This window comes from Rutilus rutilus (genome assembly GCF_951802725.1).
Source record: "Rutilus rutilus genome assembly, chromosome: 11".
Taxonomy (NCBI): domain Eukaryota; kingdom Metazoa; phylum Chordata; class Actinopteri; order Cypriniformes; family Leuciscidae; genus Rutilus; species Rutilus rutilus.
Genome location: NC_140216.1, coordinates 42,338,679 through 42,366,030, shown reverse-complemented (window position 1 = coordinate 42,366,030; position 27,352 = coordinate 42,338,679). Strand labels below are relative to the sequence as shown.

Here is a 27,352-nt window from a genome sequence, read left to right as displayed (position 1 = left end):
CGTTCAGAGATGTTTCAGACAGACCATCATTATCAGTGCGTTGTCATGGTTACACTCTTTTGTTTTACTCGTTTACTCTGTGTTCGGTGGAAACTGGCGCGTCGTAAACGTGTGAAGGAGCTTTAGAGCGCCTCTAGTTCGCTGTTTACCACTAAATGTGTACCGTAGTCATTTCACAAGACAGTGCGATCGCAGGTCACATGATCACGTGTGTGTGTGCAGGATTGTGTAGAGAGCACAGCGGGATGTTTGCTCTGATGTCATTAATCTGTCATGTGACGGTCATCTGTGATGTTTAAATCACCTGTTGCTGTACTCTACAGGAGTGTTGTTTAGGGCGGGCTCTCGAACTCGATACTTTATAACCTCGATACCGTCGAGTTTGGAAAAAAATAAAACATTTCCGAGTCTAAGACACCAGAACATGCAGGACTCATATATAGTCATTTTGCGGTTTAATATTTTCACTTTTGCAACATTTCATTTGAGAGAAACTATCATCACAGAAGAAGCTCTGCACGACAACCCGTCACAGTAAAAGTTTAGTTTAACTTCGAGAGACTGCGATAGAAATATATATTGATATCATTTATAATTAATTAATTTTTATAGTTTATTAATTAATGTATCATTTTAACAGTAAACCTCTGTTGTGTTGCACCTGTCTGGCTACATCTTCACTTGAATAAAAGATAAATTAATGTTTAATGCCTTCATTTGATTACCAGAAATATTTAAATGCACAACTATTTAAAACCAGAACTGTTATTGTGTACAAACTTAATATATTAAGTTGTTTTTATGAATTTAAATCATTAGAATATGTTTTTGATTAAACCGTTAAAATGGACTATAGCCTGAATAACACGGTGAAGCCCAGAGCTGGCTGACGGTACCATCTGAAAAGAAAAAACTAAAACTTTTGTTTAAACTGTAAATAAATTGCTGTTAAATTGAACACGTTTTATTATTTCAATTAATTACACATGCTTTTTGATTTATAAAATTGAATTTAACCATCCAGAAAAATGTAACAGAAAAATACAACAAGTAAAATAGTCGGAATCCAGAAACATGTAAATGTGAGAGTGCTCATCATGCATATTCTGCTGTAATATTATCAGTTCATGAAATTGGTATTAAAATAACTGTGCGTTCACACCGCCGCCGCCTGGAGCTGCAGAGAAGCTGTGGCCGCCCCGTCAAGGATGCTGGTCAAAAAGTACGGGGAAGCTCTGGCCGCTGTGACGGAGCAGCATTCTGTGTTGCATCATGGGAGAAGAGAAGTGTCACACCATGAAATGTAAACAGAAAAAACAAGCAATATATTGACACTAGAAACCTTTTATAATGACAGCATTTTTATAACCGTTTTGGGCACATTTGGTCGCGAAAAAAAGAAAAATGAGCTATTATTATTAATAGTGAGTCCGCGCGCGGCCGGGGCTCTCTCTCTCTCTCTGCTCTCTCTCTCTGCTCGCTCTTATGCCCTGTTAAACTGACAGGACTTAAAAACACATACAAATGCTAAACGTTCACTCTATGATGGTTAAACTGTGCAATTAATCCGATAATGATAGGAAACCCAGCAACGGCGATGATCAGCTTCTCCTCCACTTTCTCGGAACTAATGTTTTGGTAGGAACGAAAGTTTACATTTCTCCGGAATCAGCCAGCGCGAAGGACGTCTGTATTCCGATTGGTTGCTGGCGTTTGTCGCTGAACCGCATCATAGCTCATTACCATAAAGCTGAGCTACTTTCAACTTTCTGATTGACGCTCAAAACGCGACGCCGATGGCTTTGACGCTCCTTGCTGCTGAGAGAAGCCAGCTTCCATTGAAACTGAATGACTTGCGGTAACTTTGGCAGCTGAAGTCGGCGGCGGTGTGAACGTACAGCTAGTGTGGGTCAGGAACCGCTATCAGAGTGTCGGTGTCGTTAGCCCTAGAGTCATTAGTGCTGGTGTAGGTGCAGCGTGTTCCACTGAAATTAGTCTTTAATAGTTTTAATGCTTTAAATTGTCGTGACCAAATTTTTTAATGGACCTCTCAGTCTCTCGCACGAATGAGCCGGTGTGTGTGTGTGTGTGTGTGTGTGTGTGTGTGAAGAGATCGTCTGCAGACATCCCTGTTCTCGTCTGTGGTGTGATCATCTTTTACTTTTGTGTGTGTGCGTGAGTGTGTGTGAGTGAGTGTATTATATTATTCTGCCTGTGTGTGTGTGTGTGTGTGTGTGTGTTTGTGTGTGTAGTGTATTATTCTGCCTGTGTGTGTGTGTGTGTGTGTGTGTGTGTGTGTGTGTGTGTGTGTGTGTGTGTGTGTGTGAAGAGATCATCTGCAGACATCCCTGTTCTCGTCTGTGGTTTGATAATCTTTTACTTTTGTGTGTGTAAGTGAGTGTGTGTGTGTGTGAGTGAGTGTATTATATTATTCTGCCTGTGTGTGTGTGTGTGTGTGTGTGTGTGTGTGTATTATATTATTCTGCCTGCATGTCTAAACCGGCTGCTGATTATGTGTGCAGTCCAAATACAGCAGACAGTTTTCTTACGTGTGTGTGTGTGTGTGTGTGTGTGAGAAGCTCTTTTGTTAGTCTGAGTGCTCACCGCGACCTCATTTAATTTGCAAATGACCTTAAAGAGTGTCAGATCTGAGTGGTTAAATATTCATGAGTTATTAGTGCATTCCTGTGTCTGAATGAGTGACGAACCCTCTGTGTCTGTGTGTGTGTGTGTGTGTGTGTGTGTGTGTGTGTGTGTGTGTGTGTGTTAAACACTGCGAAACTAAAGCTTTTCTCCACCATGAGCTTCACAAGTGACTGTAAAACTAGCCGGGAATAAGTTTGTCCCAAATGGATTTCAGCATTTCCAAGTCTTGTCCTTCAGTGTTTGTTGTCCTCATAAATGTTGTTTAACACTTAAAGATGTTGATGGTTGAATTGAAAGAATGTTGATTCATATTTTTCCTGCAGTGAGACTGAGTGAGAATCAGTGACCTGTAACACATTCAGGGCAGAAATGCTTTGTTGTCGAGTTCAGCAGACCCTGTTAACCAAATAGAGCCTGACGTGTGTGTGTGTGTGTGTGAGAGAGAGTGTATAAGACAGTGTGTAAGTGTGTCCCAAACTGTAAATGCTGTAACCGTATCATGATAGTTGTTAACCGACTGCTGTGTGTGTGTGTGTGTGTGTGTGTGTGTGTGTGTGTGTGTGTGTGTGTGTGTGTGTGAGAGAGAGAGAGAGAGAGAGAGAGCGAGAGAGAGAGAGTATGTGTGTGTGTCCCAACTGTATCATGATAGTTGTTAACTGGCTGGTGAGTGTGTGAGAGTGCGCCAAACTGTAAATACTGTAACTGTGTAATCATGACAGTAGCTGACCGACTGATGTGTGTGTGTGTGTGTCAGGAGTGATTGACAGCTACAGCGGCGAGCGTGAGGCTCTGGAGCAGCAGTTGCGCGAGCGGGTCGATCTGCAGCTTCAGCTGGAGCAGGAGTTGTGTGTGACGGGCCTCAGACTGAGGGAACTGGAGGAGGAGCGCCAGCAGATCCAGGACCAGCGCCAGCTCCTGTCCCGCCAGCAGGAGGCACTGAAAGACGGGGCCGGGGTCCCAGAGCTGCGTACGTCACACTCAACACACACTCACTGGCGTTACATACGTCACACTCAACACACACTCGCTGACGTTACATACGTCACACTCAACACACACTCGCTGACGTTACATACGTCATGCTCAACACACTCGCTGACGTTACATACGTCACACTCAACACACACTCACTGGCGTTACATACGTCACACTCAACACACACTCACTGGCGTTACATACGTCACACTCAACACACACTCGCTGACGTTACATACGTCATGCTCAACACACTCGCTGACGTTACATACGTCACACTCAACACACACTCGCTGACGTTACATACGTCATGCTCAACACACACTCGCTGACGTTACATACGTCACACTCAACACACACTCACTGGCGTTACATACGTCACACTCAACACACACTCACTGGCGTTACATACGTCACACTCAACACACACTCGCTGACGTTACATACGTCATGCTCAACACACTCGCTGACGTTACATACGTCACGCTCAACACACACTCGCTGACGTTACATACGTCACGCTCAACACACTCGCTGACGTTACATACGTCATGCTCAACACACACTCGCTGACGTTACATACGTCACGCTCAACACACTCGCTGACGTTACATACGTCACGCTCAACACACTCGCTGACGTTACATACGTCATGCTCAACACACACTCGCTGACGTTACATACGTCATGCTCAACACACTCGCTGACGTTACATACGTCACGCTCAACACACACTCGCTGACGTTACATACGTCATGCTCAACACACTCGCTGACGTTACATACGTCATGCTCAACACACTCGCTGGCGTTACATACGTCACGCTCAACACGTCATGCTCAACACACACTCGCTGGCGTTACATACGTCACGCTCAACACCAACACACACGCTGACATTACATAGGTCAAGCTCACACACTCGCTGACGTTACATACACGCTCAACACACACTCGCTGGCGTTACATACGTCACGCTCAACACCAACACACTCGCTGACGTTACATACGTCACGCTCACACATTCGCTGACGTTACATACGTCACGCTCAACACACACTCGCTGGCGTTACATACGTCACGCTCAACACGCTGACATTACATGTGACGCTCAACACATCATGCTCAACACACACTCGCTGGCGTTACATACGTCACGCTCAACACACACTCGCTGACGTTACATACGTCACGCTCACACACTCGCTGACGTTACATACGTCACGCTCACACACACTCGCTGGCGTTACATACGTCATGCTCAACACGCTGACATTACATGTGACGCTCAACACGTCATGCTCAACACACACATGCTAATATTACATACGTCACGCTCAACACACACTCGCTGACGTTACATACGTCATGCTCAACACACACTCGCTGACGTTACATATGTCATGCTCAACACGCTGACATTACATGTGACGCTCAACACGTCATGCTCAACACACACATGCTAATATTACATACGTCACGCTCAACACACACTCGCTGACGTTACATACGTCACGCTCAACACACACTCGCTGACGTTACATACGTCACGCTCACACACTCGCTGACGTTACATACGTCACGCTCAACACCAACACACTCGCTGACGTTACATACGTCACGCTCACACACTCGCTGACGTTACATACGTCACGCTCAACACCAACACACTCGCTGACGTTACATACGTCACGCTCACACACTCGCTGACGTTACATACGTCACGCTCAACACACACTCGCTGGCGTTACATACGTCACGCTCAACACGCTGACATTACATGTGACGCTCAACACGTCATGCTCAACACACACTCGCTGGCGTTACATACGTCACGCTCAACACCAACACACACGCTGACATTACATAGGTCAAGCTCACACACTCGCTGACGTTACATACGTCACGCTCAACACACACTCGCTGGCGTTACATACGTCACGCTCAACACCAACACACTCGCTGACGTTACATACGTCACGCTCAACACCAACACACTCGCTGACGTTACATATGTCACGCTCACACACTCGCTGACGTTACATACGTCACGCTCAACACACACTCGCTGACGTTACATACGTCACGCTCAACACACACTCGCTGACGTTACATACGTCACGCTCACACACTCGCTGACGTTACATACGTCACGCTCAACACACTCGCTGGCGTTACATACGTCACGCTCAACACACACTCGCTGACGTTACATACGTCACGCTCAACACACACTCGCTGACGTTACATACGTCATGCTCAACACACACTCGCTGACGTTACATACGTCATGCTCAACACACACTCGCTGACGTTACATACGTCATGCTCAACACACACTCGCTGACGTTACATACGTCATGCTCAACACACACTCGCTGACGTTACATACGTCACGCTCAACACACACTCGCTGACGTTACATACGTCACGCTCAACACACTCGCTGACGTTACATACGTCACGCTCACACACACTCTCTGGCGTTACATACGTCATGCTCAACACGCTGACATTACATGTGACGCTCAACACACACTCGCTGGCGTTTCACATGTCATGCTCAACACACACTCGCTGACGTTACACACGTCATGCTCAACACACACTCGCTGACGTTACACACATCATGCTCAACACACACTCGCTGACGTTACACATGTCATGCTCAACACACACTCGCTGACGTTACACACGTCATGCTCAACACACACTCGCTGACGTTACACACATCTTGCTCAACACACACTCGCTGATGTAGTGTTGTCAAAAGTACCGACTTCAGTACCAAGTCGATGTTGAGCGGAATCATAAACACCTCTGATTGGCCGTTGAGTTCACAAGCTCATCAAATATGTCTGTGATTGGCTACAATGATCAGCACACTGGAGCGTTTGAGAGCACAAGCAGGACCGGTCCGCTGATAAACTCCTGTTTTCAAACGCTCGTGTGTGTGTGTGTGCTGAAGAGCCTCATTGATGTGTATTTACAACATGTTTTTGAAGTGCTGATCATTGTAGCCAATCACAGACATATTTGATGAGCTGGTGAACTCAACGGCCAATCAGAGGTGTTTATGATTCCGCTCAACAGCGCTCAAAGCCTCACATTTTTTACATGTCAGTATCGACTTGGTACCGAAGTCGGTACTTTTGACAACACTACTGTGATGAACACTGAAGCTGAAGGGGTTGATGGGTAAATCAGAGTATGATTAACTTGTGATTTATTTCTTTATAGGTAGTATCAGTATTCATTCTCAAGGCCTGTTCACACCGAACATGAATCTTCACCATGACAAGATGCTAAATTACGCAATGCTAGCGGCGATCCGAACATTTGACAAAACCAAAAGAGCAAAATAAAGATCAGTTTTAGTTATTTTAGTACATCAAGTTAAACTAAACACAATAAAAATGGAAAACGTTTCATTGGCAACTAGCTGAAATAAAATAAGTTGAAGTTTTTTACATTTTGATTCATTTATTATAATGTTTATTTAATTTCAAGTAACGAAATGTATAATAGTAAAAATAGATTAGGTATGTAGTTTAACTTTAAACTTTTTAAGTTTAAGTTTTTCATCTAATATTTATATTTTACTTTATTTTAGCTTCATTTTAATTAACAAAAAAACTTTGGTTACACTTTATTAGATGTCATTGTTACACTGTAATTATGAATTTTAAGTACTGAGTAATACTGACTATATGAACTTGCTATATTATTAGGATTAGGGATTGGTTGAGGGTTATTTGCATGTAATTATGCATATTTATAGTTTTACACTGGAATTTTTAATAGTTTTAGTTTTAGCTAAATATAACAACCCTGCAATCAAGCACATTTCCCCCCAAATGTTTTAAAAGGCGCTTTTCTTTGGCTCGCGGTTCGAATGCCTCCAGATATCCGTGGTTGTGTGCGCTCAGGTGCGCTCAGGCCTTCAGACGAGAGTTTGCAGGAAGTGCCAAACGCCCCAGAGACGCTTCTAACGATGCTGTCACGTCACCTCTTCATGTTTCTGCCCTCTTTCCTCCTGTATTTGCATGATGAACGTGTTGTTTTCACTCTCTCTTTCCTCAGGACTAGTTGAGGCTGCTCTTGACGCAGCACCTGAAGCAGGTGTGTGTGAGTGTGTGTGTGTGTGTGTTCACGAGCTGCATGGCCGGCACGTCTCTGATCGATACACCAGTCACTGGAGCTTTGCTTGCTTTGGGCTCCCGCTGATCGACTAACCGCTGCCTCGATGGCTTTAGCATCACACACTCTGTGTCCGCTGAAACACTAGCATGGTTTAACTGCCGCTAACAGGTGCTAACAGGTGTATCTGGAGTGTCTCCTGATTGAACAGCCGTCTCCACATGTGCACAACAACTTCAGGCGATTTCACTACAGGATTATGGATGGAATAGTATAGTTTAAAAATACAAATATATAATAATTATAATAAAACAAAATAAACAATAATATAATTATATATATATATATGTATGTATATGTATATAAATATACACTGCCTTTAAAAAGTTTGGGATCTGTATGATTTTTTAAATGTTTTTAAAAGAAGTCTCTTCTGCTCACCAAGGCTGTGTTTATCTGATAAAAAAAAACAATATAAAAAAACAGTAATATTGTGAAATATTATGACAATTTAAAATGACTGTTTTCTATTGTAATATATTTTAAAATGTAATTTATTCCTGTGATCAAAGCTGAATGTTCAGCATCATTACTCCAGTCTTCAGTGTCACATGATCCTTCAGAAATCACTCTAATATGATGATCTGATGCTCAAGAAACATTTATTATTATTATCAGTGTTGAACACAGTTGTGGACACATTTTTTTTTCAAAATTCTTTGATGAATAGAACGTTCACAGGAACAGCATTTATTTAAAATAGAATATTTTCTAACATTATAAATGTCTTTACTGTCACTTTTGATCAGTTTAACTCATCCTTGATGAATAAAAGTATTGATTTATTTTATTTCTTTCCCCCAAAAATCAAATTAATATTCTTACTGACCCCAAACTCTTGAACGGTGGTGTTTAATGTTACAAAAGCTTTAGATTTCAGATAATGCTGTTCTTTTGAACTTTCTATTCATCGAAAGAATCCTGAAATAAAAATGTAAAAAACTGTTTTCAACACTAATAATAATCATAAATGTGTCTTGATCATCAAATCATCATATTAGAGTGATTTCTGGAGGATCATGTGACACTGAAGACTGGAGTTGATCACAGGAATAAATGACACTTGTATATTCACATAGAAAACAGCTGATTTAAATTGGAATAATATTTCACTGTTTTTGTTTGTATTTTTGATCAAATAAACGCAGCCTTGGTGAGCAGAAGAGACTCTTCCAGAAACATTAATAATCATACTGATCCCCAGCTTCTGAACGGCAGTGTGCTTATATTTTCAATACCCTTTTTAACTTGATTAAAGTCAATAAACTGTGTGTCTGTATTGGACTGATGGCTGTTCAATGAGGGACACGTTTCTTTTTCCTTTTCCTTTCTTTTTGCATTTGCACTTTTATCCCCGTCCTCCTGCACTGTGGGTTCGTGCGGTGGTTGCTGACCGGATCATGTGGTCATGGATCGTGCGGGAATGGGAACGGTTGTGGGAAATGTCTTCAGTCCATGTGCCATACGCAGTAGGATGCAAAAGTGGAGAACCTCAGAGAACATTCACTAATAAAACATGTCATCTTCATATTTCATGCCAAAATCAAAAGAACAAAATCTGAAACTATATTTTGCATAAAGAAAATCAAGTCTGTTTTGTTTGGTTTTAATTAAATTGATTGATTCTTTTAAAATCATTATTTAGCAATTGAGCAGTATTATTTTTATAGCGTCAAGTAGCTTCAACTTACAAAAAAACGTAGAAATGTTGCATTTGCAACTAACTATAATAATTTAGTTTAAGTAATATTTTCTTCTAATATATATATTTTTTTATAGTTTTAGTTTTAGTTTCAGTCAGCAATAACAACACTGCAATCAAGCACATTTCCCCCAAAAAATTATTTAATTAAAAATCTATTTTATTCTGTAAAAAACAAAAACATTTTCATGCCGATTAAGCAGTATTATTTAAGTATTAATTTTATACCATCATGATATTTATGTTTTATATATATATATTTATACGTTTTTTATTTATTTAAGTTTTTCTTCTAATATTTAATTAGTTTGTTTCTTTTGATTTTGTTTAAATATGATCTGAACATGACGAGTTTTATGAGATTTATGGTTTATTTCGTAAGAAAGTGCTGCAGTTTAATGATCATAGTCCCTCAAAACTACAGCTCAGTTTATAAACTCTCCAGAGCTTTGATGAAGAACTCGTAGAGATATGGATCTCTGAAGCTGCTCCATCCTTTTGTCATGGGTCGAGCCCTCCCGACCGCTCTCCTCACGTGTGTGTGTGTGTGTCCTCAGGCGTGTGTGTGTGCTCACGTGTATGTGTGTGTCCTCAGACCTGCTGGAGGAGACGGAGAAGCTGATGCTGGAGAAGGTGGAGGTGCAGCGGCAGGCGCAGAAGGAGAGCGTGGAGTTGCACCTGCAGGTGAAGCACCTGGAGGCGGAGCTTGAGGAGCAGGTGATGCGCGTGCAGGAGCTCCAGGACACGAGCCGGTCCGAGCGAGACGACCTCCATCAGCAGATCCAGGCCTTGGAGAAACAGCTGGAGAACAACCGCAGGTTCATGGACGTGAGTTTCCTCATCATGTCTCTTCCACGTTCATTAAACGTTTGACTCAGCACTGAAGTGAGTTAAACTGCAGTTCATGGACTGGCCACTAGAGGCCGGCTGCAGAAGAGACTCCATAGACCCGCATGTTAAAATGCCCAACTTTACAGCAGAGAGAAACATGTTTACAGCCTGGTACAAAAACTGGTTTAGGTCTATATTGCTAATTTAGCCCTTCATGACGACTGTGAGGGGGTTCATTTTTTTATAACTCATCCGTTTAAATTATATTAAGCCTTAAAGTTCTGCATAATTAAGGGTGTGACCACTTGAGTACTGATGTCACTACTAGCGTTTGTCTGCTGTCTGTTAGCGTCACGTCACCTCAGCTAATCCGCCTCTTTGGCCCTGTCACAAATGGCACCCTTAGCACACGTGGTCTTCCTACGAGTCCACGCTTTCGTGACGTAACGCCACTTTGACTGTTGGGAAGAAGTATGCGGTGTGACAAATGGGACACCCTACGGTCTCATGGACTTACCGGACAGGCTCACGCGGCAGCCATTGTAAGTCCACAAGACGGAAAGTGCATATGAATCCCATTTTCGTTTATCCGGGAGTGACGCTGCCAAGATGGCGACGGCTGGCTCCGCCCACTTTGGGCTTAAAGTCACAGCCTACGGCGTAGCTACGGCAGGAGTTCGACGCAGAGGTACAAATTGGGCTTTAGTTTGAGTAATTTTAGTACTCAGAGCCACACCCACCTGTTACATCATCACCACGGACCAATGGGAGTTCAGAGGTGTTTACCAGCCAGAACTTTTTCGTGAAGTTCGCTTTGGCAAGCTGTTTCAAACTCCCGAAACTGATTTTGAAATGACGTCACACCAGTTCGCTCTTGGATTTCACTTAAAGTATATCAGCGCCTTAAGTGTGTTACATCATCCGAATGGCTCAAGTGTGATGTGTTTCTGTCCTTGTGTTTATCAGGAACAGGCCGCGGACAGGGAACACGAGCGCGACGTCTTTCAGCAGGAGATTCACAGCCTGGAGCAGCAGCTGAAGAACCCGCCCAAAGCTGGAACCGGAAGTGACCGCAGGGACCGAGAGGTACGACACCTGATCGCTCGCCCCGAAGCCTCCAGCTAGTTTCACTCACGCCTTTAGTCCTCAGACAATGAGCTTGTGTTCTCTCTGCTGGACTGATATCAGCTCGAACACACACAACACCTCACAAAACAGCAGAACAACTCGAAAAAACACCAGGAATACAGATCAGCCTTAATAAATAGTCAGTTTATAGTCATTAAACGGCATTCGTAACCAATTGTATTTCCGTAATATGACATATTTCTGCAGTAATGAGTCCTAAAACACATAAACAAGTATTTTTTAACTTCTGATTCCATCATCCTGAATACAGTTGTAATCGAAATGATTCAACCCACATTGAAAATCAGGTTTATTGGCAAAATGTACAGACTTTCTTCTGTTTGCAATGAACAAATCAAACAAAAGTGATTGACATGGCTCAACACAACAAATGTTTCAAGTGGTTTCCCCAAATTCAACTGAAAATGCAACTTTTAATGACTTCTGCTGTCTCAAAATTATTCAACTCCTTCATGGCAAGCATCTTTAGCACTTAGTAAAACACCCTTCTGCTGTTATGAGCTGCTGCATGCGAGATGTTCTGAGGAATCTGAGCCCGTTCCTCATGAGCGATGGCCTCCAGGTCAGGGATATTCTTGGGTTTGCAACCGTCGCCTTCAAATCCCACCAGAGATTTTCTATGGGGTTCAAGTCAGGTGACTGTGACTGTCTTCTTGGACCATTCATATTACCATTTAGCCATATTTCTAGCATGCAGTCAAGCGTAACACTCTACAACCCTCGCCAGTTCAGATATCTCATGTGTTCTAGCTCAAGCACACCTGGTGCAACTAATGAAGCCCTTGATTGGTGAGCCGAGGCAGATTTGTGCTGTTGTGAGGGATTATATCAGGGGGTTGAATAATTTTGGGACTGCAGAAATCATTAGAAGTTGCATTTTGGGAAAAAACTTGAAATATTTGTTGTGTTGAGCTATTTCAGTTACTTAAGTTTGATTTGTTCATTGCAAACAGCTGAAAGTCTGTACAGTTTGCCAATTAACCTGATTTGCAATGTGGGTTGAATCATTTAAATTATAATTCAGCTCCCACATAAGCTGGCAGTAAATACACACACATTCAGTCCTTTACGTTAAGAGATGTCTCACAGCTTCGGCATGTGCAGAAATAAAGACACAGTAAAGGGATAGTTCACCCAAAAATAGTTTTAGTTATAGTTATAATTTAGTTATAACTCCATATCTAAAACTTTATCTACTAAAATAACTAGCTTCCGACAGATGGCCGTACGCATTGATTTACAGTGGAAGAGTAACCCTTGACCTGACACACAACGTAATGATGAACGCGTAAGCGCAGAGAATCGAGCAAAACAAAATCGAGTCTAAACCGTGAGCTAATTTTCATTTTTGGGTGAACTATCCCTTTAAGTGATTTGCAGTCAGTTGCCAGGCAGCGACACACACACACACACACACACTCATCTGACGTCATATGGCTGCTCTGTCCTCATCCCCCTCTCTCTCTCTCTCTCTCTCTCTCTCTCTCTCTCTCTCTCTCTCTCTCTCTCTCTCTCTCTCTCTCTCTCTCTCTCTCCTCATCCCTCCCTCATCCCCCTCTCTCCCTCTCTCTCTCCCTCTCTCTCTCTCCTCATCCCTCACTCATCCCCCTCTCCCTCTCTCTCTCTCCTCATCCCCCTCTCCCTCTCTCTCTCTCAGGTGCAGGAGTTGACCCGTGCGCTGCAGGAGAAGTCTGATTGCTGCAGTGAGCTGCTGATGAGCTCTGAGCAGCTGCAGAGAGATGTGTGTGAGAGAGACGAGGAGATCGAGACGCTCGGTGCGCGCGTGAGAGAGCTGGAGCACACACTCATGCACAGGGTCAGTGTGTGTTTCTCCTCCGCTTCTGCTGTTAGCCGCCAGTCTTACTCCACTGGGACGCTGTGTGTGTGTGTGTGTGTGTGTGTGTGTGTGTGTGTGTGTGTGTGTGTGTGTGTGTGTGAGGAGTGCGTGACGAATGGGAGTGTCTGAACGCTGAACATGTATGTGAGGAGAGCATGCTGAACGTGTGTGTCCTTGCTGTGCATTAATGTGGTGTGTGTGTGTGAATGCAGTGGTTTAGCATCACGTCTCTGCTTTAATGATCATGTTCTGTGTGTGTGTGTGTGTGTGTGTTGTTGGGCTTGTATGTCAGTCGACCTGTTTGTGTGTCTAATTTGATTGTGAATATATCTGCAGAAGGGAAGGGTCTAGCTGGTTAGTGAGTTGATCTAGATGTTGTTCTTCTGTGTGTGTTTCTGAGCGTCTGGTTACTGTAACACGCTAAAGCACCGCACACACGCCACACATGCTGAAGCCACGATCTGGAGGACGTGTTGTTTTCCACATCCCTGTTTATGTGACCTTGAGTTCTACAAAGGAAATAAATAAATAATAAAAAAATCTTAAAAAATAAACTTTTTGATTTTGAATAGTGATTTTTATTTTTTATTTTTTTTTACTTATTTTGAATGAATATTTTGTCATGTAACTATTGTTTAACATTGATTAATCATTTTGTTGTTATTTTTGTTTTTGTTGTAGTAGTTGTGATTATTATTTGCCGTTCAACATTATTATTATTAGATAATTAAATAATAATAATAGTTAGAAGTTTATGTAGATGTATTTTTGGAATATTGATGTTGTGATTTTTATTATTTTACTACTAATTGTTATTGTTTTATTTGTTATTTTGTAATTATTTTATTTTTATTTTATTAATGTTATTATTTATACAAATAAATAAATAATTTTTTTTGTTATTTTTGTTGCTTTGATTATTTTTATTTTGCCATTAAACTTTATTATTATTAAATAAATAAATCATAATCATAATCTTCTACTACTACTTTTTTTTTTTTTTACTTTTTTTTATCATTATTATTATATCTATCAGTAATCTGCAAAAGTACACATTTTCAAAATAGTACATGGTTCACCTGGACGACTAATTAGTCTGTATAATTACACATCAGAGGTGAGGGAGGATAACAGTTTCTAAACGAGCTAGTCTGCTGTGTGCGAGTGTGTGTGTTTATGTGCTGTGTGTGTGTGTGTACGCAGGTGGAGGAGGCTCAGCATGTGTCCATGGCGGGCCGAGGAGACGTCACTCTCGAGGCTCAGCTCCAGACCGAGAGAGAGGCTCTGGACAGGAAGGAGAAAGAGGTACTTCCTGTCACATGACCCTCTCACTGACAGAACACCATTACCTCCTGTCACATGACCCTCTCACTGACAGAACACCATTACCTCCTGTCACATGACCCTCTCACTGACAGAACACCATTACCTCCTGTCACATGACCCTCTCACTGACAGAACACCATTACCTCCTGTCACATGACCCTCTCACTGACAGAACACCATTACCTCGTGTCACATGACCCTCTCACTGACAGAACACCATTACCTCGTGTCACATGACCCTCTCACTGACAGAACACCATTACCTCGTGTCACATGACCCTCTCACTGACAGAACACCATTACCTCCTGTCACATGACCCTCTCACTGACAGAACACCATTACCTCGTGTGTATCGAGGTGCAGTTTGTAGTATGAAGCGCTCCTCACCTTCACATCCGTCACAGAGCTGTAAACCTTGAACTAAACCATCCAGCTCCGACGGGAATAACATCTCAAAATTGAATGCCGAGTTTATAAAAAACATTTTTAATCTATTGTTGTATCAGAGAGCGTCACTACTGTTGTCAAGTCAGCTTCATTTCTACTGCGCTTTATACACAACACATCGTTTGAAAGCAGCTTCACAGTAATAAGCAGAATCAGTGATGCTAACGTCATCAAATATGAGACAAACTCAGATTATAGAGTCAGTAGTACTCAGTGATGAACCCGCTGAATCTGCATCTCTGTTGTTTATACTGTAACACTGAACCGTCCTGTATTCACTCGTTACCCAGCTAACCTCCGCTAATCTGCAAAAACTTTTGTTTGGAGACTTTTATCATTTTAATAATTGATTGTTTTCTCCATGGTGACAGCGAGTATCATGACAACTTAGCTTGCTTTGAAACTATTAAAAAAAATTGCTTGTCAATTTTGCATTAATTACAAACAGACAGCCAATAACGCATTGAATTAAACATACAATTCTGAAGTTAAAAAATAAAAAGTCACTAACTAGCTCACTTCAGTGTGTACTTCTAAACTATACCTGTTCCATCTCTATACAGCACTCTGACTCTGTAGGCATTATTGTCCGACTCGAAATGAACACGTTACTGAGAGTTTCTGATATTATCATCATTCCGTGAGATGAAACTGTCCTGAGAGACTCAGTGCGAGCTCGTGAGGCTCCGCCCCCTGTGCCGTGCAGCAGCAGCTGATTTGCATTTAAAGGGCACACACTGAAACAGCACGTTTTTCTGAGCCCCAAAAAATGACAATTTAAACATGTTGTAAAAAATGATCTGTGGGGTATTTTGAGCTGAAACTTCACACACACACTCTGGGGACATCAGAGACTTATTTTACATCTTGTGAAAAGGGGCATAATACGGGACCTTTAACACAATAATGATGATGTGCACTGATAAATCATGTATAATGAACACTGCAAATAAGAATCGCGTGTGTGTGTGTGTGTGTGTGTGTGTGTGCAGATAGTGAACCTGGAGGAGCAGCTGGAGCAGTTTCGTGAGGATCTGGAGAATAAGAGCGAGGAGGTGAATCAACTCAACATGCAGCTGGAGATCCAGAGGAAGGAGATCAGCAGCCATCAGCAGAACCAGACCCGCCTCACACAGGTCAGACACACACACACACACACACACACACACACACTGACCATCAGCAGAACCAGACCCGCCTCACACAGGTCAGACACACACACACACACACACACACACACACACTGACCATCAGCAGAACCAGACCCGCCTCACACAGGTCAGACACACACACACACACACACACACACACACACACACACACTGACCATCAGCTGAACCAGACCCGCCTCACACAGGTCAGACACACACACACACACACACACACACACACACACACACACACACACACACACACACACACACTGACCATCAGCAGAACCAGACCCGCCTCAAACAGGTCAGACACACACACACACACACACACACACACACACACACACTGACCATCAGCAGAACCAGACCCGCCTCACACAGGTCAGACACACACACACACACACACACACACACACACACACACACACACTGACCATCAGCAGAACCAGACCCGCCTCACACAGGTCAGACACACACACACACACACACACACACACACACACTGACCATCAGCAGAACCAGACCCGCCTCACACAGGTCAGACACACACACACACACACACACACACACACACTGACCATCAGCAGAACCAGACCCGCCTCACACAGGTCAGACACACACACACACACACACACACACACACACACACACTGACCATCAGCTGAACCAGACCCGCCTCACACAGGTCAGACACACACACACACACACACACACACACACACTGACCATCAGCAGAACCAGACCCGCCTCAAACAGGTCAGACACACACACACACACACACACACACACACACACACACTGACCATCAGCAGAACCAGACCCGCCTCACACAGGTCAGACACACACACACACACACACACACACACACACACACACACACACTGACCATCAGCAGAACCAGACCCGCCTCACACAGGTCAGACACACACACACACACACACACACACACACACACTGACCATCAGCAGAACCAGACCCGCCTCACACAGGTCAGACACACACACACACACACACACACACACACACACACACTGACCATCAGCAGAACCAGACCCGCCTCAAACAGGTCAGACACACACACACACACACACACACACACACACACACTGACCATCAGCTGAACCAGACCCGCCTCACACAGGTCAGACACACACACACACACACACACACTGACCATCAGCTGAACCAGACCCGCCTCACACAGGTCAGACACACACACACACACACACACACACACTGACCATCAGCAGAACCAGACCCGCCTCACACAGGTCAGACACACACACACACACACACACACACACACACACACACTGACCATCAGCTGAACCAGACCCGCCTCACACAGGTCAGACACACACACACACACACACACACACACACACACACTGACCATCAGCAGAACCAGACCCGCCTCACACAGGTCAGACACACACACACACACACACACACACACACACACTGACCATCAGCTGAACCAGACCCGCCTCACACAGGTCAGACACACACACACACACACACACACACACACACACACTGACCATCAGCAGAACCAGACCCGCCTCAAACAGGTCAGACACACACACACACACACACACACACACACACACACACTGACCATCAGCTGAACCAGACCTGCCTCACACAGGTCAGACACACACACACACACACACACACACACACACACTGACCATCAGCTGAACCAGACCCGCCTCACACAGGTCAGACACACACACACACACACACACACACACACACACACACACACACTGACCATCAGCAGAACCAGACCCGCCTCACACAGGTCAGACACACACACACACACACACTGACCATCAGCTGAACCAGACCCGCCTCACACAGGTCAGACACACACACACACACACACACACACACACACACACACACACACACACACTGACCATCAGCAGAACCAGACCCGCCTCACACAGGTCACACACACACACACACACACACACACACACACACACACACACACACACACTGACCATCAGCAGAACCAGACCCGCCTCACACAGGTCAGACACACACACACACACACACACACACACACACTGACCATCAGCAGAACCAGACCCGCCTCACACAGGTCAGACACACACACACACACACACACACACACACACACTGACCATCAGCAGAACCAGACCCGCCTCACACAGGTCAGACACACACACACACACACACACACACACACTGACCATCAGCTGAACCAGACCCGCCTCACACAGGTCAGACACACACACACACACACACACACACACACACTGACCATCAGCTGAACCAGACCCGCCTCACACAGGTCAGACACACACACACACACACACACACACACACACACTGACCATCAGCTGAACCAGACCCGCCTCACACAGGTCAGACACACACACACACACACACACACACACACACACACACACACACTGACCATCAGCTGAACCAGACCCGCCTCACACAGGTCAGACACACACAACAGCGTGTGTGTGTGTGTTTCATCCTCATCAGCCCAGACCAGGTCAGTCGATGCAAGGCTGGTTTAACCCTATAAAGACCGTATCTAAGGCCTGTAAATGATGAAGTCTGTGCTGTCGCGCTCCGTCTCTCAGTCCTTCTGTCTCTGAGTGAGAGTCCAGACTCATATCCAGTAAAGTGTGTTAGTGTAACTGTCCTCCAGCTCCAGCTTCACGAGACCTCTCTGTGTCACATCTGACATCATTTATCAAGAAGAACTTTGTTATTGTCAGTATTATTTCAGCCGGACTGAAGCAGGTTTACTTGATTATCATCATCATTTATTATAAAAACCATGAGTATCAAATATAATCATCAGGTTTATTAGTTCATCTGTCAATCATTGTGTTGCATTGCGTTACAGATCATAAAACTGAGCATTGAAATATCATCTTACTAAGACATTATTGACATATTGATATTTATATGCATTTTATGAAATTATCTGCTGTTCTGCTATAAAGATCTCATCTGCAGAATGAAACATTTGCATCCAATTTTTCTCTCGTAATATGAAATTTGAGACAGAAACAGAATATCCAGGGAGAGATATGGGAGATGACTTGATGGATCAGACAGTGACAAGTGTGTGTCTATGATCTCATTTACAGGGATGAAACATGTTAACCAAAAGACTTAATTATAAAGAGTGTTCCTGTATAATCAAGCGCACTGAGAGTGAGACGCGGGATCATGAGTTAAGGTCGTAAACAGAGTCAGTCCTGATTTCATGTTGAACTTTAATAGTGATTTGGGTGTAAAACAGGAGATGTGACATCATCTCAGCCCTGTCGTCAGCTAGCTGCCCTAAATCGTGCTCCCAGCAGACAAACGTGTCCTAAATTCAGAGTCATGTGACGATGTTTAACTCTTGAAGGTCTTGGAGGAGAAGGACAGGCAGATTATCGTCCTTAACGAGCAGATCGTTAAACGTCAGCACACGGAAACCGAGCCTGAGGAAGAGGTAAAGACGCGTATACATATGTGTGCGGTCAGTGTGTGTCCTTCACATATGCATATAGCAGCGCTCGTCAAACCCGTGTGTGTGTGTGTGTGTGTGTGTTTCTCTCGGTTTGGTGCCGCCTGCTGTCTTTTGCCATCTTGTGTTGCATAAACTCACTTTACTTTGCATCTTATTAGTAACAGTCACACAAATGGCGAAACACATCAGCTTGTGTTTAAAGAGTGCAAACATTTCAGTGCAAATTTACTTGTGTGATAAAACATCATGATTGCGTTCTTTAAACGGTGTGTAATGTGCTTTCATTCAACATTGAATTGAAGGGAAACGCCTCAGAGCCTCTGGATTCATTCATTTCTTCATCGATTTCTGTTTGATGTTGCTGTGGTTTGGGTTGTTCTCTTTTGTCCTGCAGTGTTTTACATTAATTCCTCTCACACCTTCACCAGATTGTTCACCCAAAAAGGAAAACTCATACAGTACAGGTCAAAAGTTTGGAAACATTACGATTTTTTTATATTTTTGAAAGAAGTCTCTAATGCTCATCAAGGCTGCGTTTATTTGATCAAAAATACAGAAAAAAACAGTAATATTGTGAAATATTATTACAACTTAAAATAATAGTTTTCTATTTAAATACACTTTAAAAAATATTTTATTCCTGTGATGCAAAGCTGAATTTTCAGGATCATTACTCTGATCATTACTTCTTCAGTGTCACATGATCCTTTAGGAATCATTCTAATATTCTGATTGATTATGAGTGTTGGAAGCAGTTCTGCTGCCTAATATATCTGAGGAATAAAAGGTTAAAAAGAACTGCATTTATTCAAAATAAAAAACAATATTTTCTAATAATATAAATCTTCTTTTCTATCCCTTTTTATCAATTTAACACATCCTTGCTGAATAAAGTATTGATTTATTTATTTTTTTAAAAGAAAGAAAAAAAGACTGACCCCAGATGACTGCCCAGTGGTGTATATCGCTGTTACAGAAGATCTCTATTTTTAAAACATTTGCTTCTTTTTTTATTTTTTTATTTATTTTTTTATTCATCAAAGTATCCTAAAAAAGTATCACAGGTTATGAAAAAATATTAAGCAGCAGAACTGTTTCCATCTTTGATAATGAATCATCATATTAGAATGATTTCTGAAGGATCATGTGATAGACTGGAGTAATGATGCTGAAAATTCAGCTTTGCATCACAGAAATAAATGATCATTTAAAGTATAATAAATTGAAAACCAATTATTTTAAATTGTAATAATATATTACAATATTTTAAAAAAAAATCTGTATTTTTGATCAAATAAATGCAGGCTTGATGAGCAGAAGAAACTTCTTTCAAAAACATTAAAAATAGTAATGTGTCCAAACTTTTGACCTGTACTGTATTTTGTCTGTGGATCATAACATGAGATGTTTAGCAGAATGTTCACGCTGCTCTTTTCCGTACAGTGGAAGTGAATGGGGTCCAACACTGTCAAGCTCTAACCTCCTGTCTAAATGACATGAAAGTACCATAATATTATTATAAATATAGTCCATGTGACTCGTGTTGCTATATTTCAAGTCTTCTGAAGTCCTATTATAGCTTCGTCTCAGATCTCCGGGTCACCGTATGGAAAAGAGCAGCCGGTTTATTCTCTAATATGTCTTCTTTATTCTCCCTGAAGAAGTCGCGCAGGTTAAGATGACAAAATTGTCATATTTGGATGAAATATTCCTTTAGGAATTTCTTGTAAATTATATATTCGAGTCAAAGGGCGTTTCACGTCTAAATTAAAATGCCTCAAATTCTTCAGTCTTTTGTGGCGAGGGAACGACGGTTACACACACCCAGTCAGACAGGTCAGGTGACCTGCTTAACCATGTGACGCACAAATATCACTATTTTAAAGGAATATATCTTCAAAAATGAACATTTTGTCATCTTTTACTCACCCTTGTGTTGTTCCAACCCTGTATTATTTCATTTTGTCCATGAAACACTGAGTTTTCAGACCGAATGTCATCATGTGATGAAAGTGGGTTGTGATTTATACTGTCGAACTCATACGACGACCTCTGAAGTCATGTGATCGATTAACCAGTTATTCAGATGAATGGAATATGAGCTTTTATGATGGTGCGTTTAATTACTGGTGCACTGAAATTTTATTATATATTTTTACATTTTAATAATAGACCTCTATTGTGCAGCACTTTGCTAAAAAATGAAAGGAATTGTTACATTTTCATTTGATTTACATTTTTTAAATATTAATTAAATTGTTAATGTTTTTGTGGCTAGAAAAGTTAAAACCGACAACACAAAGTTTCTGAAAAAATAAAACATTTCATAGGACCATATTATTAAAAATGATTAAATTGTAAAAATATTATTAATTACATTTTTGATTATTAAAATGCAATTAAACCATTAAAAAAAAATTAAATGGAAAACTTTTAATATACGGGGGAAAAAATCATAAAATAAAAAAATTGAATTTTGGGGAACAATTAAAAACTAAAATAAAGATTTCATATGGCCCTAAAGTTAATTTAATAGTTTTTTTTACTTTTAATGAATAGTTGTTAAATTGTACGTTTTAATTAGATGTGCTTTTTGATTACGACCGTTTAATTTAAGCATTAAAATAGATTAATAAAATGTAATAGAGGGAAATTAAAATGGAGGAAAAATAAAACCGAATTTGTGAAAAATGTCATAAGTTGTAAATCGGCTGAAACTATAAATGTTTTAATATATTGGTTAAACTTTACAATAAGATCTACAATAGTTAACATGAACTAACAAACCTTACTAAACTTTCATTTCGGTTCCTGTGATTTGGTAAAAAAAAAAAATTTACATTTATTGTTGCTTTTTGGTTTTCCTTTCGGATCATGGCAGTGAAAATCCCCACCCACTTTACCTGTCCAGCAGAAGCATCTCGCCTAGGAGACGACACTTGGGCGGAATGTTTGTGTGAACGCTTGGTTTGAGAGACGTTGAGATGAACCCCGAGCCGAGTTGATGTGTGTGTGTGTGTGTGTGTGTGTGTTTCTGCAGGCGTTGGAGCAGAAAGAGGAGGTTCTCCTTGATCTGGAGGCGCAGGTCGAGCGCTTGCGTAGCGAACAGGAGCGACTGAAGAGGAACAGCGAGGAGGAGGTGGAGCAGCTCAACGCCGTCATCGAGAAACTCCAGCAGGAGCTGACGCACATCGAGCGCAAGGACGAGCCCAGAGACCAGAGCCACGAGATGAAGCAGAAAATGGACGAGGTCGCGACCGAGCTCGACACGCTGAAAGCCGAACACGGCTCGCTTCGTAGCCAATACGAGCGGCTGCGCGAGGAGACGCTAGTGGAGCTGGAGGAGGCGCTGAGGGAGAAGACGGCGGCGTTCGTGGTGGTTCAGGCGCAGGTGCAGGCGCTGGAGGAGAGCGCCGGGTCACAGGTGAGGAGTTTGAGCCGGCGAGTGGAGGAGCTCGAGGCGTCAATGGAGGAGAAGGACTCGGAGCTGCGCGCTAGCAAGCTAAACGTGGAACTAGCGCAAACGGACGCCGACACTCTCCACGCTAGAGTCGCTCAGCTTGAAGACAAACTCAGGGAGAAAGTGGCCGCCGTTCTGGTCAGTCAAGCTCAGCTAGGAGCCGTACAGACGCAAACCAAAGATCTGAGAGGCGATGCCCCCGCTGGAGAAATGAGGAAAGGCCTCAGGGCGTCGACACACGGGCCGGTCCTGCTGACGGAGAGGCTGAAGGAGCTGGAGGAGGGCTTGAGCGCCATGCAGAAGGACCAGGAGCTGCAGGAACAGATGTTGAGCAGCTCCGAGGACGAGGTGATGGAGTACGAGAGGAGGTTAGCCGTGATGATGGACATACTGAACCAGATGAGAACCAAACCGACCTATCACAGGCCGCTGATCGCTGAGGTGCGCCATTCTCCTTCAGCATTTCTCACATCATCACAGTTTATTCACTATAGTTTAGAACATGGTGATCAAATATGAGCAGAACTCAGTTGATATTTGACTGGTTTTGTCCGTCCTTCTGTTAGACTGTCTCACACATGAATTATGTTGAATATCTGTCAGCTGTTAAATTTAACTACACAATTAGATAATACCAGTTTAGCTCAACCAATCACCAAGCAATGCTTCATTTTGTTAAGAATTAAGAATATCACGATTTGGGTTTTATTTGCGATTAGTTGTGCAGCTCTACTAATAACACGAGTGTTTGACGTCACCTCATGAGAGTCTGTCACACACAGGAGTCAGAGCTGCTGCGGGAGGTCAAAGGTCAAGCCGCGTCCACTAAAGAGGAGCTGACCTGCTACAGAGAACTGAGCCACAAGCTTCAGGAGGAGATCGAGGTACAAACGCCCAATCCTGAGAGAAATGATTCTCCCACTGTCATTATCTCATGATATTAGGTCTTGTTTTCTAAAAGATCGATCAAAATAAAAAAAAAGAACAAATATCTGCCAAGGGGGTCAGAAAGATAAACCTGGCACCTGGCACTAACGACATATAGCGCAACTGCGCCTCCGGCGACCCGAGTTCGATTCCCAGCTCGAGGTCCTTTGCCGATCCCCTTCCCCTCTCTCTCCACCCCACGCTATCCTGTCAAAAGCTCTACTGTCCTATCAAATAAAGGCACAAAAAGACCAAAAAAAATACAAAAATAAACCTAATTCAAAGGGAGAGCAGGATTATTTTTCAGTTTTAAAGGGATAGTTCACCCAAAAATGAAAATTAGCCCATGATTTCTCCCTCAAGTCATCCTAGTGTATATGACATTCTTCTTTCATCCATGATATGATGGACAGATGCACTTTTATGGACTTCAAAACAGAAACATCCATTCACTGCCATTATAAAGCTTGGAAGAGCAGGACATTTATAAATATAACTCTGTGTTCGTCTGAGAGAAGGATGTCATATACACTAGGATGACTTGAGGGAGAGTAAATCATGGGATAATTTTCATTTTTGGGTGAGCTATCCCAGAGACTATTTATTATGAGACATGCCACTTCCTCAATCCTCAATACAACTATATAAGGAAAACCCGTAACGGCAAAGATGGCGGTTGTGTGCACATGTCCCGCCCCTCCCGCTGGTAAGCCAATCATCTGCTTTTAAAAGTCAAGCCAGGAAACATTTAAGCCTATCGTCTGGTTCCACTGGCGCATGCGCACAGTTGAGGTTTTGCGACAGCGGAGAGAGAGAGAGCGCCCCGGTCGCGCGCGCGCTCTCTCTCTCTCTCTCTCTCTCTCTCTCTCTCTCTCTCTCTCTCTCTCTCAGAGCCAGGCAAAAGTGTAAACAAGACTTCACCGTCTCCAAATTAAGCGCTGTCTTGCTCTCTCTCCCGCACGCGTATTAATCAAAATAAAACAACATTATGGTAAAAGGTCGGAAGACCGAAGTTTCATGTGAAGCATTCTGAGATTTTTATTTTTATTTTTCCTGAATTACCGCTGGGTGTGATTTGTGCTAAAATACGTTGCCTTATCTTCTCTGAAATGCATTCCGCACATTCAGCTGACATAAAATTACTCTCTAAATAAACGAAAAAACCTATCCAGTAATGTAATGTTTTCTGTGTTGACACTAACCTTGTGGGATGTCCATGTCCTAACTGCTGGGATAATCACACAACCGTATGACACGTCCAATTCGCGAACTAATGACTCTTTTGAACCGATTCATGTAAATTAATAGTTAAAACAACTTATCTATACAATACATTGTTATTACTGATAAAGTGCAAACCTGCTTATATTTAAATAATGGAGAACAATATTGACATTGATTATTGCACAACACTGGCATTCTGGATAGAGACGTAAATTAAGTTGGTGTCGTGAACCCTTGCGCATGCGTAGTAAAGTATAACCTGTGGGGAAAAAGGCATTTTAAACCTTATTTTGGGGCAAAGTCATCAAACTTTTTCAGCGATTTTTATCATATTTTACTGCTGTTTCTATACATGCCGTTTTTATGTCCCGGTGACCAGTGAAAGTGCAGTTCTGACTCTCTGCCCATTCATTTAGATAGGAGCCTAGTCTTGTGAGTCCGAAATAGCTGCCCGGAGGCGTTGCCAAGATGGCGGCCGAGTGGCACGACTTGCCTAAAAGGACTTTGGCTATCCCTTTAAGCATAAACTCGCTTCATTTTGACCGGTTTCCCAGAATTATTATTTATTTTTTATATGTACATTTTCTGTTTTCAAGTTTTAGTGGTTTTGTTGTGTTTTTGTCATTTTTATTAGTTTTTAAAATGTCTTTCTAGTTTGTATTCATTTTTATAAAAAACTTGTAAAGTTATTTTATACTTCAAGTTGGGCTGAACAGGATTTAGAAGTATCAGAAATATTCGTTGATGGTTTTATCTTTAGTTAATAATAATAGCGCTGGAGTGCAGCACCTGCCGCTCTGAAGAGATGATGATGATGATGATGATGATGTGACCCTTTTAAACAGATGAAATGTGCGTTTGAACACTGTTGTTTGGTTTTAATGGTGTGCTGTGTCTTCATCAGATGAAGGAGAGCACGATCGTGCAGCTCCAGACGGCCCTCAGCCAGGTACAGCCAAACACTCTCGGTTTAGTTCAGTTACTTATATTTTTCTCCTGTTTCTTACAGTGAAGATAGCGGTAGCAAACAAACATCTGCTCAGCGCTAAACCTTCACTTCCTGTTTGTCACCTGCAGGTCCAAGTGGGCTCGCGTGACGAAGACGTCGCCAAGACGGCGAAACTTCTCGAGGAGCTTCAGGAGGTCAGAGGTCAAGCGTCCGCCACACAACAAGAGCTGCAGGAGGTCAAAGGTCAAGCGTCTGCCACACGACAGGAGCTGCAGGAGGTCAAAGGTCAAGCGTCCGCCACACAACAGGAGCTGCAGGGCTGCAGGGATCAGAGCGTTCGGCTGCAGGAGCTGCTCCAGGTATCCAGAGTTTTCCCTGTTTTCAGACGGATCTCGGCTCATTTCTGAATCTGTGGCTCATTATTCCTGTTCTGTCTTTGTGAAGGAGAGAGAAATGAGCATCGCTCTACTGAAGGATCAGCTCCACAGGGTGAGACTCGCTGCATCTGCACACGGCCTGATGGGACGTCATCGAGGATGAACTTTAACCTTTGATTGGTTTCTCTGCAGGCCTCACGAGAGGGAGATCGGTCCACAGAAGAGCTGCTACAGGAGCTGCAGGAGGTCAAAGGTCAAGCGGCGGACACACTACAGGAGCTGCAGGAGATCAAAGGTCAAGCGGCCGCCACGAAAGAGGAGCTGAGCAGCTTCAGGGAGAGAAGCCTCAAACTGCAGGAAGAGATCGAGGTACTCAAACCCTCTGATGATGGAATGGAAAAATATTTAAATTATCAATATGTAAAAACGTTAATCTGATCTTTCACACAAAAAAATCCATTTAACATGAAAAAAAAAAAAGGTTCAAGGTTTCCAGGAACGCAGGAAATGTTATTAAATTTATACTTTATCACAGTTTGAAAATCTCTCATCGACATTAATCGAACGTTTTTATTTTTTAAAAAAATTCCTTTATTTTAATTTTACATTTTAGTGTTTTAATAAATTTTTAGTG

General features: G+C 42.7%; 1 protein-coding gene across 5 annotated transcripts in view; it reads left to right on the top strand.

Moving 5' to 3' along the window:
• Positions 1 to 27,352, top strand: part of akap9 (A kinase (PRKA) anchor protein 9) — a 129,921-nt gene that overhangs the window by 76,814 nt on the left and 25,755 nt on the right. For 2 of the 5 annotated variants that reach the window (XM_084424456.1, XM_084424454.1), the window contains 14 exons: positions 3,401 to 3,613; positions 7,704 to 7,742; positions 10,118 to 10,350; positions 11,320 to 11,439; positions 13,160 to 13,318; positions 14,543 to 14,644; positions 16,106 to 16,249; positions 19,677 to 19,763; positions 22,822 to 23,682; positions 24,024 to 24,125; positions 26,297 to 26,341; positions 26,470 to 26,700; positions 26,786 to 26,830; positions 26,911 to 27,087. In XM_084424456.1, the coding sequence (XP_084280582.1) occupies positions 3,401 to 3,613; positions 7,704 to 7,742; positions 10,118 to 10,350; positions 11,320 to 11,439; positions 13,160 to 13,318; positions 14,543 to 14,644; positions 16,106 to 16,249; positions 19,677 to 19,763; positions 22,822 to 23,682; positions 24,024 to 24,125; positions 26,297 to 26,341; positions 26,470 to 26,700; positions 26,786 to 26,830; positions 26,911 to 27,087 (2,558 nt within the window). The remainder of the gene's footprint in view (positions 1 to 3,400; positions 3,614 to 7,703; positions 7,743 to 10,117; positions 10,351 to 11,319; positions 11,440 to 13,159; positions 13,319 to 14,542; positions 14,645 to 16,105; positions 16,250 to 19,676; positions 19,764 to 22,821; positions 23,683 to 24,023; positions 24,126 to 26,296; positions 26,342 to 26,469; positions 26,701 to 26,785; positions 26,831 to 26,910; positions 27,088 to 27,352) is intronic. The other 3 variants (XM_084424458.1, XM_084424455.1, XM_084424457.1) reach the window with 2 other exon arrangements.